At 37.5% G+C, this 23,017-nt stretch overlaps 1 protein-coding gene across 16 annotated transcripts in view; it reads right to left on the minus strand.

Moving 5' to 3' along the window:
* The window catches only part of LOC127970003 (calcium-activated potassium channel subunit alpha-1), a 200,111-nt gene that overhangs the window by 61,148 nt on the left and 115,946 nt on the right, over positions 1-23,017 (minus strand). For all 16 annotated transcript variants that reach the window (XM_052572184.1, XM_052572168.1, XM_052572183.1 and 13 more), the window contains exons 6-11: positions 14,570-14,645; positions 13,647-13,722; positions 13,102-13,272; positions 11,095-11,186; positions 463-573; positions 81-186 (exon numbers count right to left, since the gene is read on the minus strand). In XM_052572184.1, the coding sequence (XP_052428144.1) occupies positions 81-186; positions 463-573; positions 11,095-11,186; positions 13,102-13,272; positions 13,647-13,722; positions 14,570-14,645 (632 nt within the window). The remainder of the gene's footprint in view (positions 1-80; positions 187-462; positions 574-11,094; positions 11,187-13,101; positions 13,273-13,646; positions 13,723-14,569; positions 14,646-23,017) is intronic.

The raw sequence follows: 23,017 nt of genomic DNA on the forward strand, positions 1-23,017 counted from the left end.
CTCTACAATTCTGTATAAGTATCCCGGTTATTAAATCGTCAGATCAAACTGAAAGAATTGCTGAGTTTTTCTGAGGTTACCTTCACTCTTGCTAGATCATGCGGGTTGAGGACCGATCCTTGATAGAATTCCACCTGAGTGAAGTGACGTTTGAACAAGGCTTCCAGCTCAAGATTAGGGGAAATACTAGAGTTTGGCAAAAAAGACAAAGAAAAAAAAGAAAGTGTGTTACTAATGAAGAATGCTTTAGGTTTATAAGAACAATGTGTCATTTGTGCACCGCTAGCGGCTAACAAAAGAATGTCAAAACAACTTACTGGCTGATCTCTTTGTTATATAAAAACAGGCAACTCTATTTGATTGATTTGTTTTTCTTAGTTACATGCAGTCATTATTTTCTTTACAGTGCGGAAAGGCTCCATCAAGATTGTGAAAATGTATTCCAAAGGGAATTGTACTTACTTATGAAGAAAAACAATTTCTACATTGACATCATCCCTGTCCTTGTGTAGGAAGTCTTTAAGGAAGTTGGAAACACTTTCGAGCGTGATATGACCACAGACCACAATGTGCCTGTAAGGGGGAAAATTCAGCTGAAGAGAGCGACATAAAATAAAACAAAACTCTGGCATATCCTAAAAGGAGCTTAAAGTCGTATTAACCAAAAATGTCTTGAAAACATTAAATGATGTGGCTTGCAAATATTCACTGTGCGTTACAGTCATAACAGCACATGTTGTTTTACCTCATGTTTATAAACATGGTTTAAAACATTAAATTAAGTGCTTTGAACTTTTTCAGGGCAAACAAAATTGAATCTTACATTTTAATGTTGGATTGGCAAATGTTCTTAATAAGCCGTGTCTCTGTAGCCAAACCACCCCTGTGCTAGGACGCATGTTGACATGTACATCAATACTAACTGACAAGTATCGGAACCCCTGTCAAAAGCGGTTAAATTGTTTTTGGATCTGTGGCTGCCATGAACTCTAACCGTGACTTCTACGGACAGGCAACGAATGAAAAACTTGCAATATATCAGATGGAACAAACAAACAGACTCAACTGGATTGTTCCAGAGGTCACGGTCTTCTGGGGCTCATTTATTCTGCCTCCATAGTAAGATCTAGTTTCATAATCGTTCCAAAACCTAGTAGTGAGCAGCCTTGACATCTTCTGGCTATATCAGCAGCACTCAAACAGCGCTTCTGTGATGTATTAGCTAAAGCTAAGGATGCAATAATTGAAATTGAAACAATGTTGTTGTTGTTTTTACAACAGTGCAATAAACAAATAGATTCAATATAGTCAGTCGTTTATTTTTGCATTGCCAATGAAAATAAAAGCTAAACGAGCAATATACAATACTGATGTTCAATTCCTGAACGAGTATGTCTTCTTGGTTGAGTAACTGACTCAATGACTCATTCTTAAAGACAGTCACTATTCTTTATCTCTAAATTAATATTTTTTAATAAATCAGTTTTGTTATTCTGTGACTTGCAAGTGTTAATTTGTTTGCAGGAGCAGAGCCGCGATCATTTCAGCGCTATTATATTATATATTTAGAGTCTATTTTTGCTGCACCACTTACACTGAATTAAAGCCACAGTGTGTTGTTCTTGATCAAAACTGACCTGATTAACATGAAAAATTACAAATTGCACCATAAAATCATGTGAGGTGTTACATTTCACAATCACCATATGCACAAAAACACATCACGTCCATGAGTTTTTGCCCAAACTTCAAAGGTCTTTTAAAATAATAAAACTAGAGGCATATTTTAACTAAGATTTTATTTATTTTTTTAATCATGTAAACTACCTATATACAGCATGTTATTTACAATTGTGTGTGGGACAGAGGGGAAGGGGACACGGTTGCATCGCAGCAGAGTATGCTGGCCATATTTACATCAAAGCACATGAAAAAATACTAAAGTAATTTAGTGTAATTTAGTGTTCGAAGGAGAACGCTGGGAAATATGACAGAAATTACGAGATTCATCTTTATTGCAGTACACAAGCTGCGGCACAATGCCTCCGCACTGGGTGCGCATCCAGTGTGATACAAGCGTTAGTGTAAGTCCATCCCATATTTCATTACTGAATAAATCAGTGTGTTTGAACAAATCAATTTAGTAAATGACTCAATGACTCAAAGAAAGCCACGTGTCGCCACCTACTGGCACAGCAATGTAACCTGTGGAAAGAGTCACTGAAAAATCCCTCAACTGAAGGTTGCATTTTAAGCCTTTAAACTATATACCAAACTACACACTAATGCACTTTAAATTACACACCAAAGTTGTTTCTCAAGAGTTTATTCATGCCAATGATTGACTCGTATAAAAGATTTCGGCCCATCATAACTATCCTAACAACTTAATGGCCACTTCTATTACTGTTGCAGAACAATAACAATGCTTTTTTTGTCAAGCAGGGCTTCTATGCAACAGGAGGTTAAAGAGTTGAGCTTTAGCCATGGGGTTTTGAGGATCACTTCACTTCCCGTGCTGGATTACTCCAATACTGCTGTGGTCGAAGTCTCAAGAGCTTTATCCATGCACGGTCATCAATCTAAATCTGTCCAAACTAACTCTCTCTTCCCTCAGCAGACATGATGTGCTCATGAGTTTACAAAGAACAGGGACTGCTGACCTTAATTGTAACTGGGTGTATGTGCCTGTACACTCTCAGTTGCAGGAGAGGTGCTTATTTGTGCTCAGATCCAGGGCAAACATTAAGCGGATCTCGGTTTGCCGGAGGGACGCGATGAGGCTTCATGGGTGCAGTGTCTGGATGCTATCACACATAATGATCTTCACAGATCTGGCCTCTTGTATTTAATGTGTGGTAGTAATTGCACGCATGACTGTCCTGGGATGAGAAGACTCTGTTGAGATGATGACTTGGTGTAAAGCCAACAGCGTCTGGCAAAGGGGTGGTTTGATGAGAGACACATTATTCATGTTTTCCTATTTCCAAAAATGCCCGTTTGAGAGCTTTAGTTAAACCGGAGAGTTATGTATGACAATGCTCTCACTCTTTTTACTCTAAAACAGAGTCTTTGGCATGGATACAAACACACTCTGTCTCGGCTTATGTCAGACATCTTGTCTCCATGTTTGGATGAGCTATCAGTGGTGCGTGACTGTGCTACTGATTGTGTTTCACCACTGCGGGGGTGTTTTTTTTTTTTCTTCAAGATTATGGTACTGCCAATGAAAGCAATACAAGATGTAAAATCAAACAAAAGACTATTAGATAAGACTGATGTCATTACGTGATGCTTTAACCTTCATAAATATTTCTGTGCTTGCGCAAAAGTGCACTCAGTAATACATAAGGTCAGTAAGACCCCAACTGAACTTTTAGGAATTTTCTATTCAGCAATGAATTATGAAAAAAGTATAAGTTTCCACAAAAATATTAATATTGAGCAGAACAACTGTTACAATTTTGCAATATTACTGTATTACATAATATCAGGATTTAACTGGTAGATACAATTCTGAAAGAATTAATTTGCATAGTAGGCTTAACAACAGCTGTTTTTTTTAAGTGCACAAATAACAGAGTGATAAAGTTAGTATTCAGATGGTCATGTGACGATATTATGAGCCTTCATGAGCCCTATAGCTTTTTTTAGGCTACTGACAAGAGTCTTCAATCTGAGTATCAAACAATTTTAATCTAATTACTGAGTGCATCTTTAAAGAATAGCACGAAGATGGAAAAACATGTTACCTTTCAAAAAACATAGTGGAATATCATTGTATGGGACTTATTTGTCTGCTGGCATTTCTTGCTCTTTATTTCAAAAATTGTTATGACTGTATAATCACACAATTGCTCAGAAACAGGCAAGAGAATTAAAGTTTATATCACTGATTAAAAATAGTATAAATAATTACTATCAAAAACAGCATTTTAACAAGAAAAAAAAAACATTTTAAATATAAAAATGTTGGAACAATTAAATACTGGTAGAAAAAAACTACTTAAAATCTACACACTTAAACTTAAAATCCACAAACTAACAACACTTGACTGTGAACAACACACAGTGCAGAGAACACTTGGGCTACAACACACAATAAGGTGAAATAAAACAAAGAAAATTGCAGAACCTGAGCAAGCAAATGCAGAAGGGCAGTTACCCAGCATGCACTGTGAATCATGCCGAATAAAAATGAAAAAAAATAAAGCACCAAAAATATGGAAATCATAACCAAAACGTAAAAGAAATGAAAAACAACAAGCTCGAACATCAGCCTCAGCAGCGAAACCATTGATACTGCTCTAATCCTTAAACTGAATCGAACGAAAAGTGTCCGGTCTGTTTCTGCGCTCATCACAGACTTTTATAATCAACAATGTTTTAGGAAAAGCTGTGTCCAAATGATAGCTGTGAGGAATAGGTTGTTTGACGAAAGGGGTGCATGTCTGTCCTGTCTTCAAACTAAAAGGGAACAGAGTTTGAGATGGATCACATGTGTAATCCACATGGGGCCAGGGCTCCATCATCATTACAATACACAACTTGATGCAGGGGAACAATAATGAATTTAATTTGGCAACTCATTAGCTAGGAACACCTCCTTAAACTACTGTAATTATTCAAAAAAAAGCTCCATTATGCAATGTATGACTGCAATTTCCCTACATATGCTGTAAAGATGAGTATTGCTCAGATATAGCCTTCTGGGTACCAAATGTAAAATGTTAAGAACAGACCTTTAAAAAACATATTAACAGACCTGCAATCTAGACCGGTAAATATGATTATTATGGTGGAGTCAGTTTTTATCTCTCTCCTGTGGTTTGTTTTACATCATCTACTTATTTACTACCCGCTACCTGCATTTTGACAAATTCAATTATAGGAAATATGAATACACAAATAAATGATCAATGTTTCCATGTGTCTTTGAACTAAAAGAGGTTTAAGCCAGTGTTGTGTACTCGAGACTCGGTCTCGAGACCGTATTTTAATGGTCTCGGTCTTGTCATGGACTCGTGTGCATTTTGACTCGGTATTGACTCGGACTCGAACATATTAGGAATCGGACTTATGCCCGAGTCCACTCGAGTCCCAATCAAAATATTTCATGATTATTACTGTATGTTAATGTTTATTTGAATTGATGTTAAATTGAAATTGATTGACCCATCCAATGACTGGTGATTTTCTTTTTACGTGAGACGTTAGGCCAGCGACACACCGGATGTGTGGCGCAAGCATCTCAGCTGCGTGGCGTGTCTGTTTTTAATTCGGCTCCCATGTTAACAGGTTAGATCTTGCAGACTGCCTGCGTGAGACGCGCGGAAAACCCGTGCATGCTAGAAATAGAACCGACGCATATTTTTAACGTGACACGCGTGCATGTTGGAAGCGTTTCCAGGCAAAATATACTAGGAAGATATGTCATTTTGTACACAAATACATATTAATTCATGACATTTTGATATTTGAAAGTCTATAGGTTGGCATAAATTCAGATATAAATGTAATTTAGAAAATAAATTAATAATGATCGATTTTCAAATATTGCACCTGTCAAACATACTCTATTTTGTTCTATCAGTAGGTGTGTAAAAAAAAAAAAAAAAGTTGATATTGTTGTCATGAAGACAAGAGCCTGGTTTTTCGGCTGCCTCCCTCTATGTCACCTACAGCCGCAGCAGCGCGCCAAGCGCCGCATGCAGGCACGCTTCTGGTGTGTAAAGACAGAAAACGCGAAGCAGCCACCAAGCTTCTGGCACGCAGCAAAGACGCCACGCAGCCAGTGTGTCACCGGCCTTAAGTTACCCTCCTGCCATCCGCCTGTAGTGATCCCGCTTTCCAGAAAGCCACATTGCTACATTATTTCTCTCAACTGTTATTTTTTACAAAGTAGGACAAAATGGTCACAAAAAAAAAAAATATATATCGTTTAATTAAATTATATAATGAATACAGACACAGACTGACTGTCTCAACACTAAACATCTCCCCCCCAAAAAATGTCTGACAGAATGCATTGAACTTATATGGCATTTCATCCAGCTTTCTTCCCCTGGCACATACACACTTTTGCATGAAATTTTCCTGGACAGTCAGTCGGCTCTTGTGTGTATGCTCTCCGTAACTAAAAAAAAACTTGGACTAGTGTGTATTTTACCCTTAAAACGCACAATCCAGGGAAATTAGCATTAGATTATCCGATGCTGTTACAGAAAGTGATAAAATGGTAACTGTTGTCAGTCCCCGCTTCCTCTGCACCAGTAGAGAGAGTTTTTAGTCTGGGTGGATTGATCATGAGACCACATCGTGCTTGGTTGGGTAGCAGGATGGTCTCCTCACTTATTTTTTTGAAAAGTAGTTGTAATACTACAGTTGCCCATCTGTAATCTTCACAACATCTAAAGTGAACATAATCCATGCCATTGTAAGGATATTAGCAGTCATTAGTTAAGCTTCAAGGTTAAAAGTTATGTAAAAGCTGTTACAGTTGAACATTTACAGGTATAGTGGTAGTTATGTTACTTGTACTAGAAGTGTTATGTAGAATTACAATATAGAGTCGTACAGTAATGTTATGTGTACTAGAAAGGTTATATGGATGTGTATAGTGGTACAACGATGTTATGTGAAAATGAGCACTTAATATTGACAAGTAACAATTCATAATACTAATAAAATTAACTTTACACCACATACTATGTGGCCCTTTTACCCTTTATTGTTTCCACCTAACATTTTACATACTCTTGAAGATTTCTATAGGTCTTGTCTGAGACCCAATCTCTCTGGTCTCGGTCTTGACTCGGACTCGACCCTCTCTGAACTCGGTCTTGACTCGGACTCGACCCTTTCTGAACTCGGTCTTGACTCGGACTCGACCCTTTCTGAACTCGGTCTTGACTCGGACTCGACCCTCTCTGGACTCGATCTGGACTCGGACTCGAATGAGCTGGTCTCGACTACAACACTGGTTTAAGCAGTGATCATGTCCAGTCAAAGTGGTTTCTGATGGGCACAAATGTTTGCATACCCATTAAATAGTTAAATTATCCTTCTGGGACCCAGTTCTGTGAAGACTAATAGGATTCATAACTTCAGTCTAAACTCTTAGTGTAAAGATACATTCTAGGCTTTACAGAGACATCCCATATTTTGGAGTTATTATTAGTTATATTCTCAAATACATATTTTCAATAATTTGCACAAATTTTTTTTTTTAAATATACGTGATTTCTATGAAACATACACAGTTTTACAGAATTACATTTTGCCTCATAAACATACGAACATCCACTTTTGTCCATATTTATACAAATTATTTCTGGTGTGATAAAGCCTGTTGTAAAAGTAGACCGCCAGTAGACATTACATGAATACATCTGGAACATCTTTTATATAACAAATCAGAGAACTAGTAGATAGCTCATTGAAAAATGCAAATACTGTCAATGTCATTCCAAACCTGTATTACTACTGTATTATATTTTTTATTAATATTTTGAATTAATTTTTATGTATTGTTTTAGAATTGTATGTACCTGTCATTTTATTATTTCTATAAATTTTCTATTTACATTTTACTTTTACTTACATTTTACAGAAACTTATTTTATTTGTATGGTGCCCAGCATGAAATGCATAAAAAAAATAAAAATAGGGAAATTGTGTCCACAACATAATTCGCTATTTCATTTTACTAAATTGTGTGCACAATATAATTTGTTCCCTCAATTTGATTCAACTAAAACATTTCCACGATTTAGTAAAACAGGGAAGTACTTATTAACTTTTTTTTCCTTGCATGGGCTCTATATATTTCAGTTAGTTGCCAATGCATTTTTAACATGCAACATTTTAGGTTTTTTTTTTTTTCGTCTAGAAGGCTATTTATAGTTTAGATGTAGGTAAAAAATTATACTGACTGTATAATTTACTTTCTTTTGTAGAACAGTTAAAGAGATATTTTGAAAATCGCTAAAAAACAAACAAAAAATACATACAGACAGACATTTTTCTACATAATTTCTTTTGTGTTCCACTGAAGAAAGTACGTTGCTGAATGAAATGTAAACGATAACAATTTTCTTTTTTGTGTGAAGAATCAATTTAACTAGTTTGGATCATGTATGTTAAGTCGAAGTTGAAATTCACAAATTTACATGAAATGCCTATTAACTGCATTTTCAGAATGTGTATATTTTCAAATACATGACAAACATTATTTTATAATCATATTTAGATTTAAGACATTCCAATCTTTTAAACACTACAACACTGTAGTACATTTTAATGCACTTTTCTTTTTTTTTTTGCTGGGTCCCAGGAGGTTTCAGAATTTATATTTCATGAATGTATTATTTCAGAATTATAACTAGCAGGACAATGCAGTAAGCTGTCCAACATCACAGACTATTCATCAGACTGTCAGCTGTGCATGGATAGTTCTCTACATACACCTAAGCTGAAGTCAGAGAACCATATGACTGAACCTCTATTGATCTCACTCATTTTAATGTGTTGTAAGAGGCATATCAGTAATGGCATTTCTATATGCCATTCAGTCCTCTTTTCAACTCTTACTCCACGCATGCGGATGCCAACACAGGCCCGGTCTGTGGGGGCAAGTGGTGCCGGCTCCACGTTCTTGGTGTGGCTTAGATTCTGGAGAGAAGCTCAGAGGCAGCGCATGAGCTCAGAGTTCACTCAGGGTTTATGTCAGTTTCAGCAGTGCTCTAATGGAAACCACAGAGACTCCGACCTGATCCAACAGACGCTGCTCTATATTACAGTCATAGATCCAGATCTGCGTTCCTGCTCTGATGGTTAAACGCAACGGTGAACACACGCTGACATCAACAGCCATCACAAACCTGGCTGTTGTGTGCTTTCAATAGCAGCGATTACATTTCAAACTACTGCTAGGTCTCGGCACACTATGACCGTACTGTAAATCTAATGAAATCTATAAATATATACAATATTACTAAAAACCTAATGGCCTCTAAAAATAAACTTTTCAGCTATATTACTTTTTTTAGTTGACAAATTACAGATTTACTTGACACTACTAGTCAAAAGTTTGTGGTCAGTAAGATTTTTTTGAAAAACATATGCTAAACAAGGCTGCATATATTAAATCAAAAATACTGTACAAAATATTCAGACATATTATAACTTAAAATAAACTTCGCTAAATCTCTTGGTTCATTTTGAATTAGACAAAGACAAATTACTGACATCTGATAAAGTTTTGGACATTAGACTTTAAATTATTATAATTTTATTATCATATTTATAGTCATAGCCACAAACTGGAACCCTATTTAGCAAGGTAACAAAGGAATGAATATAAAAAAGAGAAAAAAAATGGAGTTTAGAAAAACAGAAACTGGTTTTAGTGCTGTACTGTTAGACTACATTTAAAATTATCCTTAATTCTTTTTTTAAAACTCAAGCTAAATTCTACACCAAACATTATTACAATCAGCGTTTATATATCATTTATTCGGCCTCCAACGTTTATTCATAAACACCTACTCGTGGACTTTAAAAAAAAAATGGCTCTTGGACATTCGTGAGTTTATGCAGGATTACACTCTAAACGTATGTATTTTTCACCAGCCTGAGTTTGTCGGAAACGTGCTGACAGTGGAAATAAATAACCCAACACATTTATTTCAAGGTGCCGTGATGTGTCCGTTCATGAGCACACAGTCCCGTGCATATTTAAACAATAAGGCGAAGCCTGGTGCCTGTCTTTCTGCTCGGCCAGAGAGCTGGAGCCTACTGTAATTGCAACCAGATGCATGCATAGCCAGAGAGAGAAAGAAAGTGAGAGGCTCAGCTCTTTTGACAAGGCCTTCTCTCAACACCAGACTGCGAATCCAAACGTGGGGCTGAGGCCAAACATAACATTTCATCAATCTTGTTTCACTGACAGCGAAACGGCATCAAACAAAGGGGCTCTTAATGGCTTTCTCCCGGCTTAGTATTTGCCCTCAAATTCAGATGATGAAAGCCGGACGTGACCGTGTGCCTGTTTCACGCTGCGAAATGGGTTGGGAAAGAGTGTGCGCGAGAGAGATAGAGGGGGCACTGGAACGTAAATGTGAGCGTTCGGGAGAATCGCTGTGCTGATGACAGGGCCGTGTTTGAGCCAGAAACGAGTGGGGGGGGGGGGGGTTCCAAAATATCCACATTCACATTCAGGGGTCATCTTTGAAAAGGAAAAGAAAAAACGGGACATAGTAAAAGTATCAAGCGGGGCAAAAAAGCAAGCCAATTGCAATGGAGCAGCTCCAGTGCGAGAGCTGAGGCATCCAGGCATTCAGGGTGTGCGCTGACTGAAGATCAGGGCCAGAGTCATGTCACACAGAGATGAGGTGAAGGGCCAGCAGTGACGACGCACAGCCAGAGAGGCTTTTCTCACTGCAGCATGCAAACTAAAAAGCCAGCATATGTCCATTCACAGCGAGCATGCGAGAGATGGGTCAAGCATGATGAGCAGAACTCAGAAAACAGAAAACTGAAACAAACACAAGACAATGATGACACTAAGTGAACAGTGTTTTTTTTTTATCTGAGTATAAACTAGTGATCTTCTATCATTAACTGTGCTCTTTTCATTTCAAAAGCAAAACAAACACTGATTCTACAGTAGCACATAACGGATGGAAAAGCAACAGTAGCAACTGTAATGAAATTAAAAAGCAGCAGATGAGTTACAGAAAAGAAGCCACAGACACAGAGCAAAGGGCATGGACATGTGGCTTCGATGGCCAAGGTCTCCAGTCACAGTGTGACATTCATTCTTCCTATCATATTTTTCAGCACTAACCCCCTCTCTATCTGAGACGGGGGCATGTGAGTCACACAACCACACCTGGTTCTGGATTTTGACTTACTTTCTGCCTCGTGTCGAGTTATAACTCCCTCCGTATTTCTTCCGATTAAGGATGAGAGCAGCAATTTCTGGCACGTAGCGAGCAAACATGGCCTACATGCATGGAACAGAAAAAGAAAAGTGCATGCAAAGAGGGGTTCTGCTGTGACCAAAGCCACAGAGGCACCTGGAATACTTACTTTCTGCCATTTACCGCACTATAGGAACCACCATATTTCTTGCGGTTTCCTATTAACTCTATGATTTCAGGGACGTAGCTGGCAAACATGGCCTAAGGAGAAGATAGGAGACAGAAGCAGAGGCTAAAAAAAGAGAGCGGAGAGACCAGTCCGAGTCTGGAATTCCTTTTTATTTTTTTATTTTTATTTTTTTATTTTTTTCTCTGAGGTGCAGAAATTTGACATGTATTTGCTCCAGAAACAAAATTATGTAGCTTAGTAATATTTATTTTTTATTATTATTATTAATTAAATAATAAAAAATAATTTTGAAATCTAAAAATGTCCATTGTGCTTCTGAAAAGAACGGAAAAAATTCAAATTGAGGGGAAAATGGAATAATGGACAAAAGGCCCACTTTGGAGACTTCTTTTTTTTATGTTTGTTGTGCTGCTCATCTATATTTTCTCTGACAGCACAAAAAACGTCTTCTGAGAAGGAAGAGAAAAAAGAAAAAACCTACATGCCATGTTTTGTCCAACAAACACTAATGCAGTGGCAAGTGGATTTGAATAGTCCAGTCTGATCGCCCACAGCTGCAAAGCACATTAAGACTCATTAGTGTGCTTCAAATGAGCTGGATGCACTTTGCAAGATTGCAGCCTTGACAAAGTTCTGTTTTATCTCCACGCTATGCGTGTTACTAGGGATCTTAATCCCGGAGATGTCAGCCTGACCTCCCGGAGAGAGTTGTGAGAGGTTCTTCACCTCTCTCTAGGGCCCTGATGAATTATGACATCTGCCTGATCAGATCTGACGCTTTACAACATTTCCATACTGAAGTCATTAATTGAACACCTGATATAAAGCAGAGCAGTGATTATTTCCAGCTCTCCTCAAAAACAAAAGGAAATAGCAGATTGCTATGGAAACGTCTGGACAGCTGGAACTTTCTGTGTCCAGTGACAGAACTGAAGCGCATCTGTCCTGCATTACGTCTATATAAGCTCCACATGAGATCCTCAATGTCTGTGGATGATCTATACCTCGATCTTGAGTCTGTTAACCACCTAAACACTAAGGATAGGCGATATATATTGATTCTTGAATCTGAATATTTTTATGAGTCGTTTCTTTTTAACCGTTCCTATGAAAAAGTTTCAAAATTACATAATTACTCGAAACTTATTCACGTAAAATTTGATCATAAGGAACTACTTCTACCTAATCCAACCCATTGCTTTCAATGGTGTAGCCAAATTTATTTTAGGTTCAGTTTTGGTATTTTGCTTCTTGCCATCAATCAATTCTTTGAAACTATTTGATGTAACGGTTTCTCTGACTGATGACAAAATGGCCATTTTCCACTCGTAAATAATCTGTCCAAAAACTTCCTGCAGAACATAAACATCTAGTCTTTAACTGTAACTTCTATGTATATTTTCCAGTATCTTCATCTGAAGATACTCTGCTGTGCATGCACTTCTAAGAGTGTTTTTGGCTGCTTTTGCTATGGTGACGCTCAAGCAGGACTATGGGCCTTCCGACTGCCACTGTGTTTGTTGGAATTCGGGGAGGGAAACAGAAGGATGGGATCTCCTGAAACCGCAGAACTGTTTTAAGAGAATAGCAACAACATTATTGTCAAAATACATTTCTATAAAATGCTATTTTAAATGCAATAAACATAATGAGGGGTAGTGTCGTACAGCATCTACAAAAATATACAAAATGCATGTACATTTCATCTTAATTTGGGCTGTAATGGTCAAACAAGGTAATGGATCTTAACGGCAGGGGAGTAAACATTACAAAGACAATGGACATATACAATATGGTAAAAACAGTGTTATAATTTGGGCTATCATGAAGACTGTGGTATGGTAAAAACAGTGTTATAATTGTGGAAAGACAACAGTTATGAAAGTGTCAAATCACAGGAGTTCTGCATGATTTTTAAATGGTAGTTGTTTGCATTGGGGAAGGGGAGGGGTGCAGGAGTGCCAACAAGAGGAAAAGTGATTTTACCAGACCACCGAGAATGAAGAAGACCATGAAAAGGCGTCCAAGAGTTGTTCTTGCATAGACGTCTCCATATCCCACCGTGGACATAGTGACCATTAATAAGTACACACATTCCCAATATGAGAGCGGCTGAGAGTTTTGGAAGTTTTCCCATGGATCCCCTGAGTTTTCCACCTGCCGGAGGAACGAAGGGCAAAGAGTGAATTACTGACAGATCAAAACACGATCCTCTACAGCCATCTACTGTCCATACAGAAAATCACAAGGATGAATAGTGAGAGCAACCAAACTGAGGATTTAGTGGCGATCAGAGTCTCTGCTGCCATCTAGTGGCACACCCTGATAAAAACAAAACGACACAAAAAAGGAACCACAAGACACCGAACCTTCAGATGAACTACAACACAAACCACATAGGCCACAAAGGGACAGACGTGACGCTCGCTCAGGAGATTTTCCCTCCCACGAATCTGCATGTGCACTCCTTTCTCTGTCATTTCTCCAGGGCATGGGGAGAGAGGGGAGCGTGTGTGTGTTTTTTCACTCACCAGATGAATGAATCCTGCAGCAGTGAGCCATGTGCTTATGAAGATGGAACACAGGTTCACCAGCTTGATGGAATTACTGTGAGAGACGAGAGTTACATCACACCTCTCAAAGTGAAACGCATCACACTGACGTACAGATCAGTCAGTCATCTACTGAGCCCAACACACACACGAGCGATGCCTTGCCTTGACGCTGCTCGCTGGGAGTGAACACACAGGTTATCAGCAAATAAATCAGAAGACAGTGGGATCCCGAGGATGACCGACAAGCATACTGGAGCTGTTAACTCTAAAGGAGCATTCACATTGGTAGTCTCTACTTGAATGCGGTATGAATTTTGCACTAAACTCATGTCGCCTAAAAACACCCGCACAAAAATAATAATTATCACCGATCACTGCAAATCACCATCAATGTGAACGCCCCTTCTATAGCAGCCAATGAGAGAAAATACTGTGGTGCAAATGTAACGTCCTGTTGACAGCTGTGTCAGTTTCAGTGTGATATATCTCAGCAATTTCCCCCAACTGGAAAACGAGATGGCAGGTAAAATAAATGAAACGTCCAGCAGTTTTACAACCACTGAGTTGGGTGCTGAATGCTTTTTCTCCAATTCCTTTCTGATTCATTGACATATTTACGAAGGAGGCACTCATCTGTCATGTGTGTGACAGCCAGCCGGAGGAGGAATCAATCAGAGGCATGTCTGCTTCACACTCCTGCATTCATCAGACGGGAGGCCTGCTAAATGCACACGTAAAACATTCTGCTCAGCTACGAGCCCTGCAGAGGTGTGTGGAGAGCGATGGAAGGGACACCGGATTCTGCTAAAGAGCTGTAGAGACTGTGTGTGTCGATGCCAGCGGAGCAGAGCTTTTGAAATTGAGAGTGAGAGAGGTGCGTGATATGTTGTCGGCCTTACCTCGTTTTTAAGATATTCAAAAACTGTAAAATTTCTGAGAACTGTATCAATCTCAAGGCTCTTAGAAACCTCAGACCTGCAAGAGAAAAGAGAAAAGAAGACGAGGATCAATAAAAAGGATCAACTGTTATTTAAATCAATCTGTGTTCAAAATGGAACACCAGATTCCAAAATATTGGATACTACATTCAGCTTTTTAAAGAACCCAGAATTGGCACCGACAAGCTCAGTTTTCTTTCCTCTGCTGACATTCCAAACTATTAGTTTTTGGCTTTATTTATTTATATATTTTTTTTTTACACCACAGCCATGATTTGCTACTTGCTAAGTGTAGTCGGTGATGACAGGATAGTCATTAGTATTTTTAAAAACTTGCATTTCATATGTATAACTGCTAAATTTGCAAATAGGAGGATTGCCTCCAGGTAATGAAGTCACAATAATAATGTTAATTTTTAATAACAGTATTTTATGGGTATGCAAAAATAGTATGTGAAACAACACAGTAAGCAATAAGAAACATGCCAAACAGTAGAAACCTGCTTCAGTGGTTATATCACACACATTTATTAATACAAATTAAGAAATACTCTTTTTTTATTATTATTAAATTCAATTTTAACAGCTTAATCAAATAATGAGTCACAAATGAAAAAGTCCATTAATTTTTTTTCCCAAAGTAGATGTATATTCCCATGCAGCGTACTCAATTCAGCACATTCTGGCAGATACAGTTATTCAGATATTTGTGTAGTGTGCACATACTGCATTCAGAGAACTTATGAAAACATTACCAAATCACAATTTCCATGACAATTAAACTATAAGCAAAACTAATTTACTAGCAAAAATATTGTTTGTTTCTCATTCCTTTTAAAATATGTACAGATTGTGAAATTCAATCGTCTAAAAATAATATTAATGTTACATTTTTTGTTTGTTGTAAACTTCATTCAGATGTTAAGCATGTACTATTTGAGCAATTTATTTGGGCTTTGAGCAGAGAAAGAAGAGCCATGGAACAATCACATGTTTGTGTGTGTGAGAGAGCTGAAACGAGTGCATCAGGAAGCAGATTAGAGAAAAAAAATCACCAGCTTCAGCAGACTTCTTACATAAACAGCATTTTTCCTGTCTTGAGCCTCAAAAACATAATCTATTCAGAAACACACAACCCTAGCTGCAATTCATACAAAAATGAATCAAAAAGCTTCATGACAGGATTCTCTAGTTTCTCTTTGCAAAAATATTTTTACTTCAGGTTTGACATTATCTTCAGCAATAGGAAACCCAGATACTGTAATAAACTCCCAACAAACGTCTTACACACAGTAAACAAGTGTAAAATGATAACCGTGCAGTTTCTGCAAATACAGTCTTAAACTAATACTAAGTTCCCAAGAAACGATGTCTTACCCCAGTTAGACAGTACATGGAGGCAGTAAAAAAGAGAGCTCTGGTTGTCATTCTCCTTGCCGTCTCCTATCTGACCTGGGCCCAACTTCACACGGTAACCATTCTGAAACAGGTCAGCACACGACTTTTTGCGCCGTCGGCTCTGTTGAATGGTTTCTGTGACCAGAGCACCCCGTGGGCCCCGAAACACTAGCAGTTTGCTGGAGATCATGATTCTGTGATCCTACTCCTTTTCGAAGTTCAGCAACGCAGAATGTGATGTTTCCTCAGAACTTCAAAGATGTAAAACCTCTTGATCAAAATTTGAACTTGATCAAAAAATTATTTGCTCCGGGAAATAATGGCTTTCTAGGCATGAATGTCAGAATGAATCCAGAAGACTGTTTAACAACACTTAAAACCCTTCAAGTCTAGACAGTGACACCTGCCACTGGCTGAAAACCCTGATTGAAGCCACAATCTCTGACGTATGTGGTCTGATCTTTTCAGTATTAAACTCCCACGCATGTATCTTCACTCTAACCCCTTCTCTGCTTTAGTGAGGTGACAAGCTTTTGTATACACTAAATCCTTCTAGGGATTTAAAATGAAAATGAAGAAGTAAAAAAATAAAAAAAAACAATTCTGAATTAATCACAGGGTTGTGCTAGCAGTGATGTTTTCTCAGGCTGTTTTTAAACTGATAAACTGTAATGCCATGAAGTAAGATTGTTATGTTAGATTATGGAAGATTATACATTTTATAGCAATTATTACTTTCTAAATTAAGATATTTCCATGCTGTGTTTCTTTCCTGTGTTCTCTTGCATCTGCGAAGCACAGCTGAAATGGATGCAATGTACTGACGTTCTACCTACTGCTGACATTCACTTAAGACATGATCAAATGTGTTTGTGTGAATATTCGTCATCATTTTGTGTATAATTCTCCATTCATTCGACATGAAAGAGTATTCACGTTCTCTGTGTGTGTATTCTTCAGTGTCTGCACTCAGAAAACCAGACCGAATTGAGTTCTCTCTTGCGTAGTAAGATCTATCCATATGTCTGCTCTTCTCTTACTCCCACATATTGGCATTTTTGTATATGACGTGCACAAAGTGTATGTTAGCTTATATCCTGCCCATTCATATGTACGCATCTAACCTCCAAACTCGTGCTTGGCCGATATATCGACCAATATTTGGCATTTTTCAAATATCAGCATCGGCCGGTAAGTTTATGTGCTTGATGATGTGTTCGAGGTGGGACTTTTATTTTGATGGTGCTGAGAGCAGCAGTGCCTGAGAACACAGAGTGCTCACACTCTCTCTCTTGTTCACTATTGCCTTTAACTGTCTAATACAGATAGAAGACGGTTAAACAAAGTAATTAATGTATACAGAAAAGTATTATAATGATTGCTTTTATATTAGGCCTATTAGTAATAGAAAGGCAAACATTATTATACTTTCTCGTTTGCCGTCAGCATTAAGCAAATATGCATTTATATAATTTAAACAAATCTTTGAAAGACTAATGAACATTTAATTTCATAAACCTTGCAAACTTAGTCGAATCCAGCTGTGAGATCTTGTGAAGTGTGTATGTGTATCCAGCATGATCGTGTGTGCTCTGTGTGATCAGTCCATGTGAATTGAATGCTTTAAACTGTAAACTCGTGATTTCAAATTATGTTGCATTTTATGCACTTTTCCATTGTCATATTCATGTAGTTTTCACTGTGTGCTGTACGTAAAATGAGGGTTAACTTGGCTTTATTTGAAAAATATGATTCCCAATGCACACAAACTTCCCAGAATACTGAGTGCCCTGTTGGTTACAGTGTTCACTTCCTTTTTAATTATATTTGTTTAACATATTTATTTGTAAAAAAAAAAAACTTTAATCTAAAGTATAAGCATGTTTATTTTAAACGTTTACTTTTTAATCGATTGTCAAATGATTTCAAATTTCTTAAATATTAATAATAAAAAAAATAATATCGGCTTTATATCGGCTATCGGCCCCCTGCTTTCCAAGATATCGTCATCTGCTGTCAAAAAACACATATCGGTCGACCACTACTCCAAACCACACAGCAGATTTTGTTCTGAATGAATCTCTTCCCAAATCACCCAATATTTGTACACGAATAAAACAAAAATAACAACTTTATTCAACAATTCCTCTCCTCGGTCTCTCTTCAAATCAGCATAGAACCATTTTGGCAATTCTCGACACTTCATAACATTACGGTTGAATCACTGATGGCAGATGGGCTATTCTGACGATGCTTTTCATAATTTCCTGGAACTTGACTGTTATTTATTTGGCAGTCTATGGGAAAAGTCTCAAGCCTCCCTGTTTTCATTCAAAATATCTTAAATTGTGATCTGAAGACGAACAAAGCTTTAACGGGTCTGGAAGGACATGGGGGTAAGTAAACAATGACAACATTTTGATTTTGGGATGGAATATCCCTTTAAGTTACATCTCAAATGACAAGGGATCAACCACTTATAATCATGTTTATATTAACTATCAAGTGAACTCATTCTCTCAGATGACCTGGCTATGCAGAGCATTCACAGCTTATATGGACAGAACGCCACTGGTATATATGTAAAAATTGCTGTTTGTTATCAATGTATTATACAGTACTGTATAGGGGTGTAATGATCTATCAATATGTATCAATACATAGATTAATGTATAACAATACGATGCACTAATGCCACACATAAAATATCGAAATCCGTAGTATAAATAGGCACCTTATTTTTACACTGTCCACATATTCGCCGCATTTCCACCAACGCGTGCATTCTCGTTCAAACTCACGTGTTGGAAAGATAAGACTGTCTGAAAGGCGAGCGTAAAAGATGCTGTGGATAGATGACGGACAGATAGAGTGTTTATGTGAACTTTTCTATGCGCAGTGACACACGCACACAATCAAAACGCACGCTTACAGACAGCCGTATCGAAAGTGCGCTAATAACTTATAGAGCTCTCATCCGCTTATTTGTGCATGAATGAACAAATACAGATCAAATTACATCATCATGTACAACTTGGTGAATATCCTAGTAAACAAAGTCGGTTAGGCCTATGTCTAAACCTAAACAGTTGAGAAAAGCCCAATTCGGACAGGACTAGTTTTCTAAACTACGTTTGAGTTTCGATTCTTACCACCTGACGTCTGTGATTTTCATGTACCAATTCGGACGGGACTAGTGTCTCCGTGTTTATTACAGAGGTGGGAGGGTCTGATTTGTGCATCTGGGCGTCACAGAGATCACGCGCTCTGTATGCGTGCATTGCATTCATTCAGAATGATTGCCTTAGTATTATTAAACAATAAATACTAAATGGCTAGTATAACAAAACCATGTTAATGTGTGGTTCCTTTAGTTGAACTTGTTTTCCTTTTTTTTCCCTTTTTTTATTAAATGTAATTAAAACATTATGTAATGGAGTACATAAATGAACATGAGTAATCTTTCCTGATGCTGATATTACAATAGCCAGTATTAACAGTTTACGCGATCTTGCTCTTGATTTTTAATTAATTTGCCGGTAAGCAAATATATCAAACATGCGCACGGTAAGAGCATGTACGGTAATTCATGTTGGCCAAAACACACAAGGAAACGCGTTGTGAAATAAAATATCACGGGCAATCACAGACATTCGCATTCGGATGGGATTAGTTTTCTCAGAGGATCACTGAGTTTGCTGAAAAACGGTAGGTAATTTGCTCTTGAATTATCACATAGGTTGTGTGAGAAAAACACGTCTGTGAAACGCAGATTTCTCTAACGACCCCCTGTAAAACTAGTCCCATCCGAATAGGGCTAAAGAAAACACAAGTGTATTAGTGTATTGGATCCGTGCTTTCGTTCTTAAAGTGAAATCAGACTAACAGAAAACTTCTTTCAAATAAAAAAAAAATATCTCACTGATTTTGACTGAAAAATCTCTATAAGGATTAATTCATATTTAATTTAATTTTATTTTAGATCTACCTGAAAAACAATGTGTATTTAATTTGTGTCTTTGTTATATTGTATTTATTTTCTGCTATTGCGTGCAATTTGTTTATCTGTAGAAAAGGTTTTTAGCACTGAGCCCATAGAAGCAGCCAAAAAAAAGTCTCAAATAAAGCTTTAACAGCTTTATTTTTGTATATTTTTTATTCTTATTATTCTACATTAATGTATTTTGTGTTGTTTCCTAATGAGGATTTACATTATTTTACACATTGCATATTTTAGCACAGATTGTTTTGACTGTTGTCATATCTTTAGATTACTGATCTTTTTTTATTATTATTATTATTATTTATTTTTCTTTATATAAAAAAAACTGCAGGCCTATTTTTTGTTTTGAATGTCCCAATTGAGGAACAGGATGTTAAAATGTAAAATAAATGTTCATGTTATATGTTTTGGTTGCATTTGTGAGATAATAAAAATGTAGATGATTATTTAAAAAAGGTATATAATATAATAGTATTGTTATATAGATAAATATTCTCCTGTATTGAATCATATAGTAGAATTTTTGTGAAGAATGGGAAAACATTGTTACGCTGGGTATGAGAATTGATATCATCTCGTATCGTGACAAACCATCCAATTTACACCCCTAGTGTACTGTATTGTACTGTGAATTTTTCCTTGGTTTTCATTTTTGTTAAATTACAGTACCATTTCTTTTGTTAGATTTTTTCATTGAGGTTTAATCTGCTTGGCAGCAATGACTACTTGTTTGAGAAGATGATTTGTCTAAATGAAAGAAAAGTATGCAGAAGATAGCATAGCTAAATTTTTGATATCTACATTATGCCTCACTAATTTCCCATGAAGCTCTGTTGAACCTGAAGTCATGTTTCTGGCTCAGCAGCTGAGAGGCCTGTGGCACAGGAGGCTGGAGGAACAGGATTCAGGAGAGTAGGCCAGCGCTGTGCACTGAAGCAGGCTTAATGGACATGTGTAGAATGGACAGATGCTCATTCAGACTATTTCATTCACATCTGCAGGCTCACAGACCAACAGCAAGTCACGTGTGTTACAGTCAGAAACCACTGGTTCTTTTCCTCAATCAGGGAATACTGAACATGTGTAAAGAGGGATAAAGGGTTGCCGGGATTACTCGCCACTCATTTCTCCCAGAATGCATCTGCGCGTGCATGTACTGAAGCTTGCCACGTGAGAGAGGGTTCTATATATGAAAGAGGCTTAAAGCACAAAAATAGTTTCCTTCATTGATTTATCTTCCTCTGGTCATGTGACTGAGAAGCCTCTGATTCAGTAAGATCAGACCATCCAGTTATGTGGCACAATACTGCTTCAAACCAACAGATGGCAGTGGGATGTAATATCCACAGGTCAGGGATGGACTGGGACCACTGATGGCTTAAGAATCACCCACTAAAAAAAAACTAATCAGTAAACGAATAACTTGTGATGCATCCACTGCTGTACTTTTGTAGCACTGATTTATTAAAAACAACCCCAAAACACTGACAATGTTACCACTAGACACAAATATGTAATAAACGCATATGCATATGCAAATACTCATCTAGTAGCATAACTCTTATAACTATTAGCAAAAGTGACAGACCCGCATATAAAAAATCCAGAGTGAAGCTAGGAATCTCCCTCTGTACACGTCCCCTCCATTAATATGCACCAGATCTCCTCACATAAGACAACTGCGATTACTGCCTTCTCTTCACAGACTGATGGGGACTTTAGCTCACTAAACATCTGCATTTCAGAGTCAAGTACCTGTTGTTAATTGATTGCAAGGAGGAAGGAAGCTAGTGCATTATAAACAGCCTCATTCTAATCCATATATAACCCTTGTGTTTGAAAAGACGGTTCTGAACCACTTCTAGAAGATTAATGTCTATTTCCCAGCACAGGGTTCCTACATACCCTTTAAATTAACAGCACGTTCATCAAGCTCCAATTTTCAGAAAAGAAAATGATACACTCATGTAGGGCTGCCCCCAAATAGTCGACTAAACGTTAGTCGATATGAAGAGGGCTTGGTCGAATACATTTACATTAGGTGGTTAGTCGCAAAAAACAAAAATCACGTGAGAAAATTACACAATCAGGGGCTGCGCAGACATCAAAGCAACGAGAGATCAACGAGAACTCGTGCCTCGCGGTATACCAAAGCGCACTTGATGAGGAGGAGCATGCAAGAGAAGTATGAACTAAAAATGTACTTGGCAGATAAAACAAAGGTCGATTCGAGACCCTTAGCATGGTGGCAAAAAAAAATAACTTCGTTATCCAAAGCTCGCTAAAGCAGCTAAGCGCCTCCACTGTATCCCTTCCACATCCACTCCATCAGAGCGCATCTTTTCAGAGGCCGGCTTCATTGTGAACAAGTCAACAAGCTCCACTGTGGAAACCCTGCGCTATTCTGGCCTTGGTGCTACTGGCCCGGGGCTATGAGCCCCGCCCGACCCGCTTAAAGCACTGGCTCGCACTGGCCCGACAGTGGAAATGCGGCTATGTAGACAAGCTGGTGTTCCTCTCACATAATATGAAAAAAATTAAATCGAATTGAAGCTTAGGTAAGAATGCTTAGTTTCCTTTTTGTAGCGTTTCTGTTTGCTATCTGTTAGGCTATATATATAAAAAAACGGGTATTTTTATAACGGTTAGGCTATACAAATAAATAAATACATATTTTTATTTATTCGTTTTCATATAATGCAGAAGTGGTTTTTTATTCTGTAATAAAAATTAGTCTGAGGTTTGCAATTTGCTGTTTCAGTTCAAGACTCTCGTCTTAATGGCAGTTTGCGGCTTTACTCTGATATTTTTGATTATTAGTGTTCTTTAAATTATTTGTTCCACATTTTGTCTTAAATATAGTTGTTGTAAACAATTTAATCAAATACTTAGGCTGTTGATTTGTTTGCCGCCTTCTTTTTTTATTCTAAGTTTTGGCGTTGTGCGATGTGCCATGTGCATTTATTAAATTGTTCGTTTTTGTTAAATTTTCCTTTTGAACAATATAC

This window comes from Carassius gibelio, chromosome B13 (assembly GCF_023724105.1).
Source record: "Carassius gibelio isolate Cgi1373 ecotype wild population from Czech Republic chromosome B13, carGib1.2-hapl.c, whole genome shotgun sequence".
Taxonomy (NCBI): domain Eukaryota; kingdom Metazoa; phylum Chordata; class Actinopteri; order Cypriniformes; family Cyprinidae; genus Carassius; species Carassius gibelio.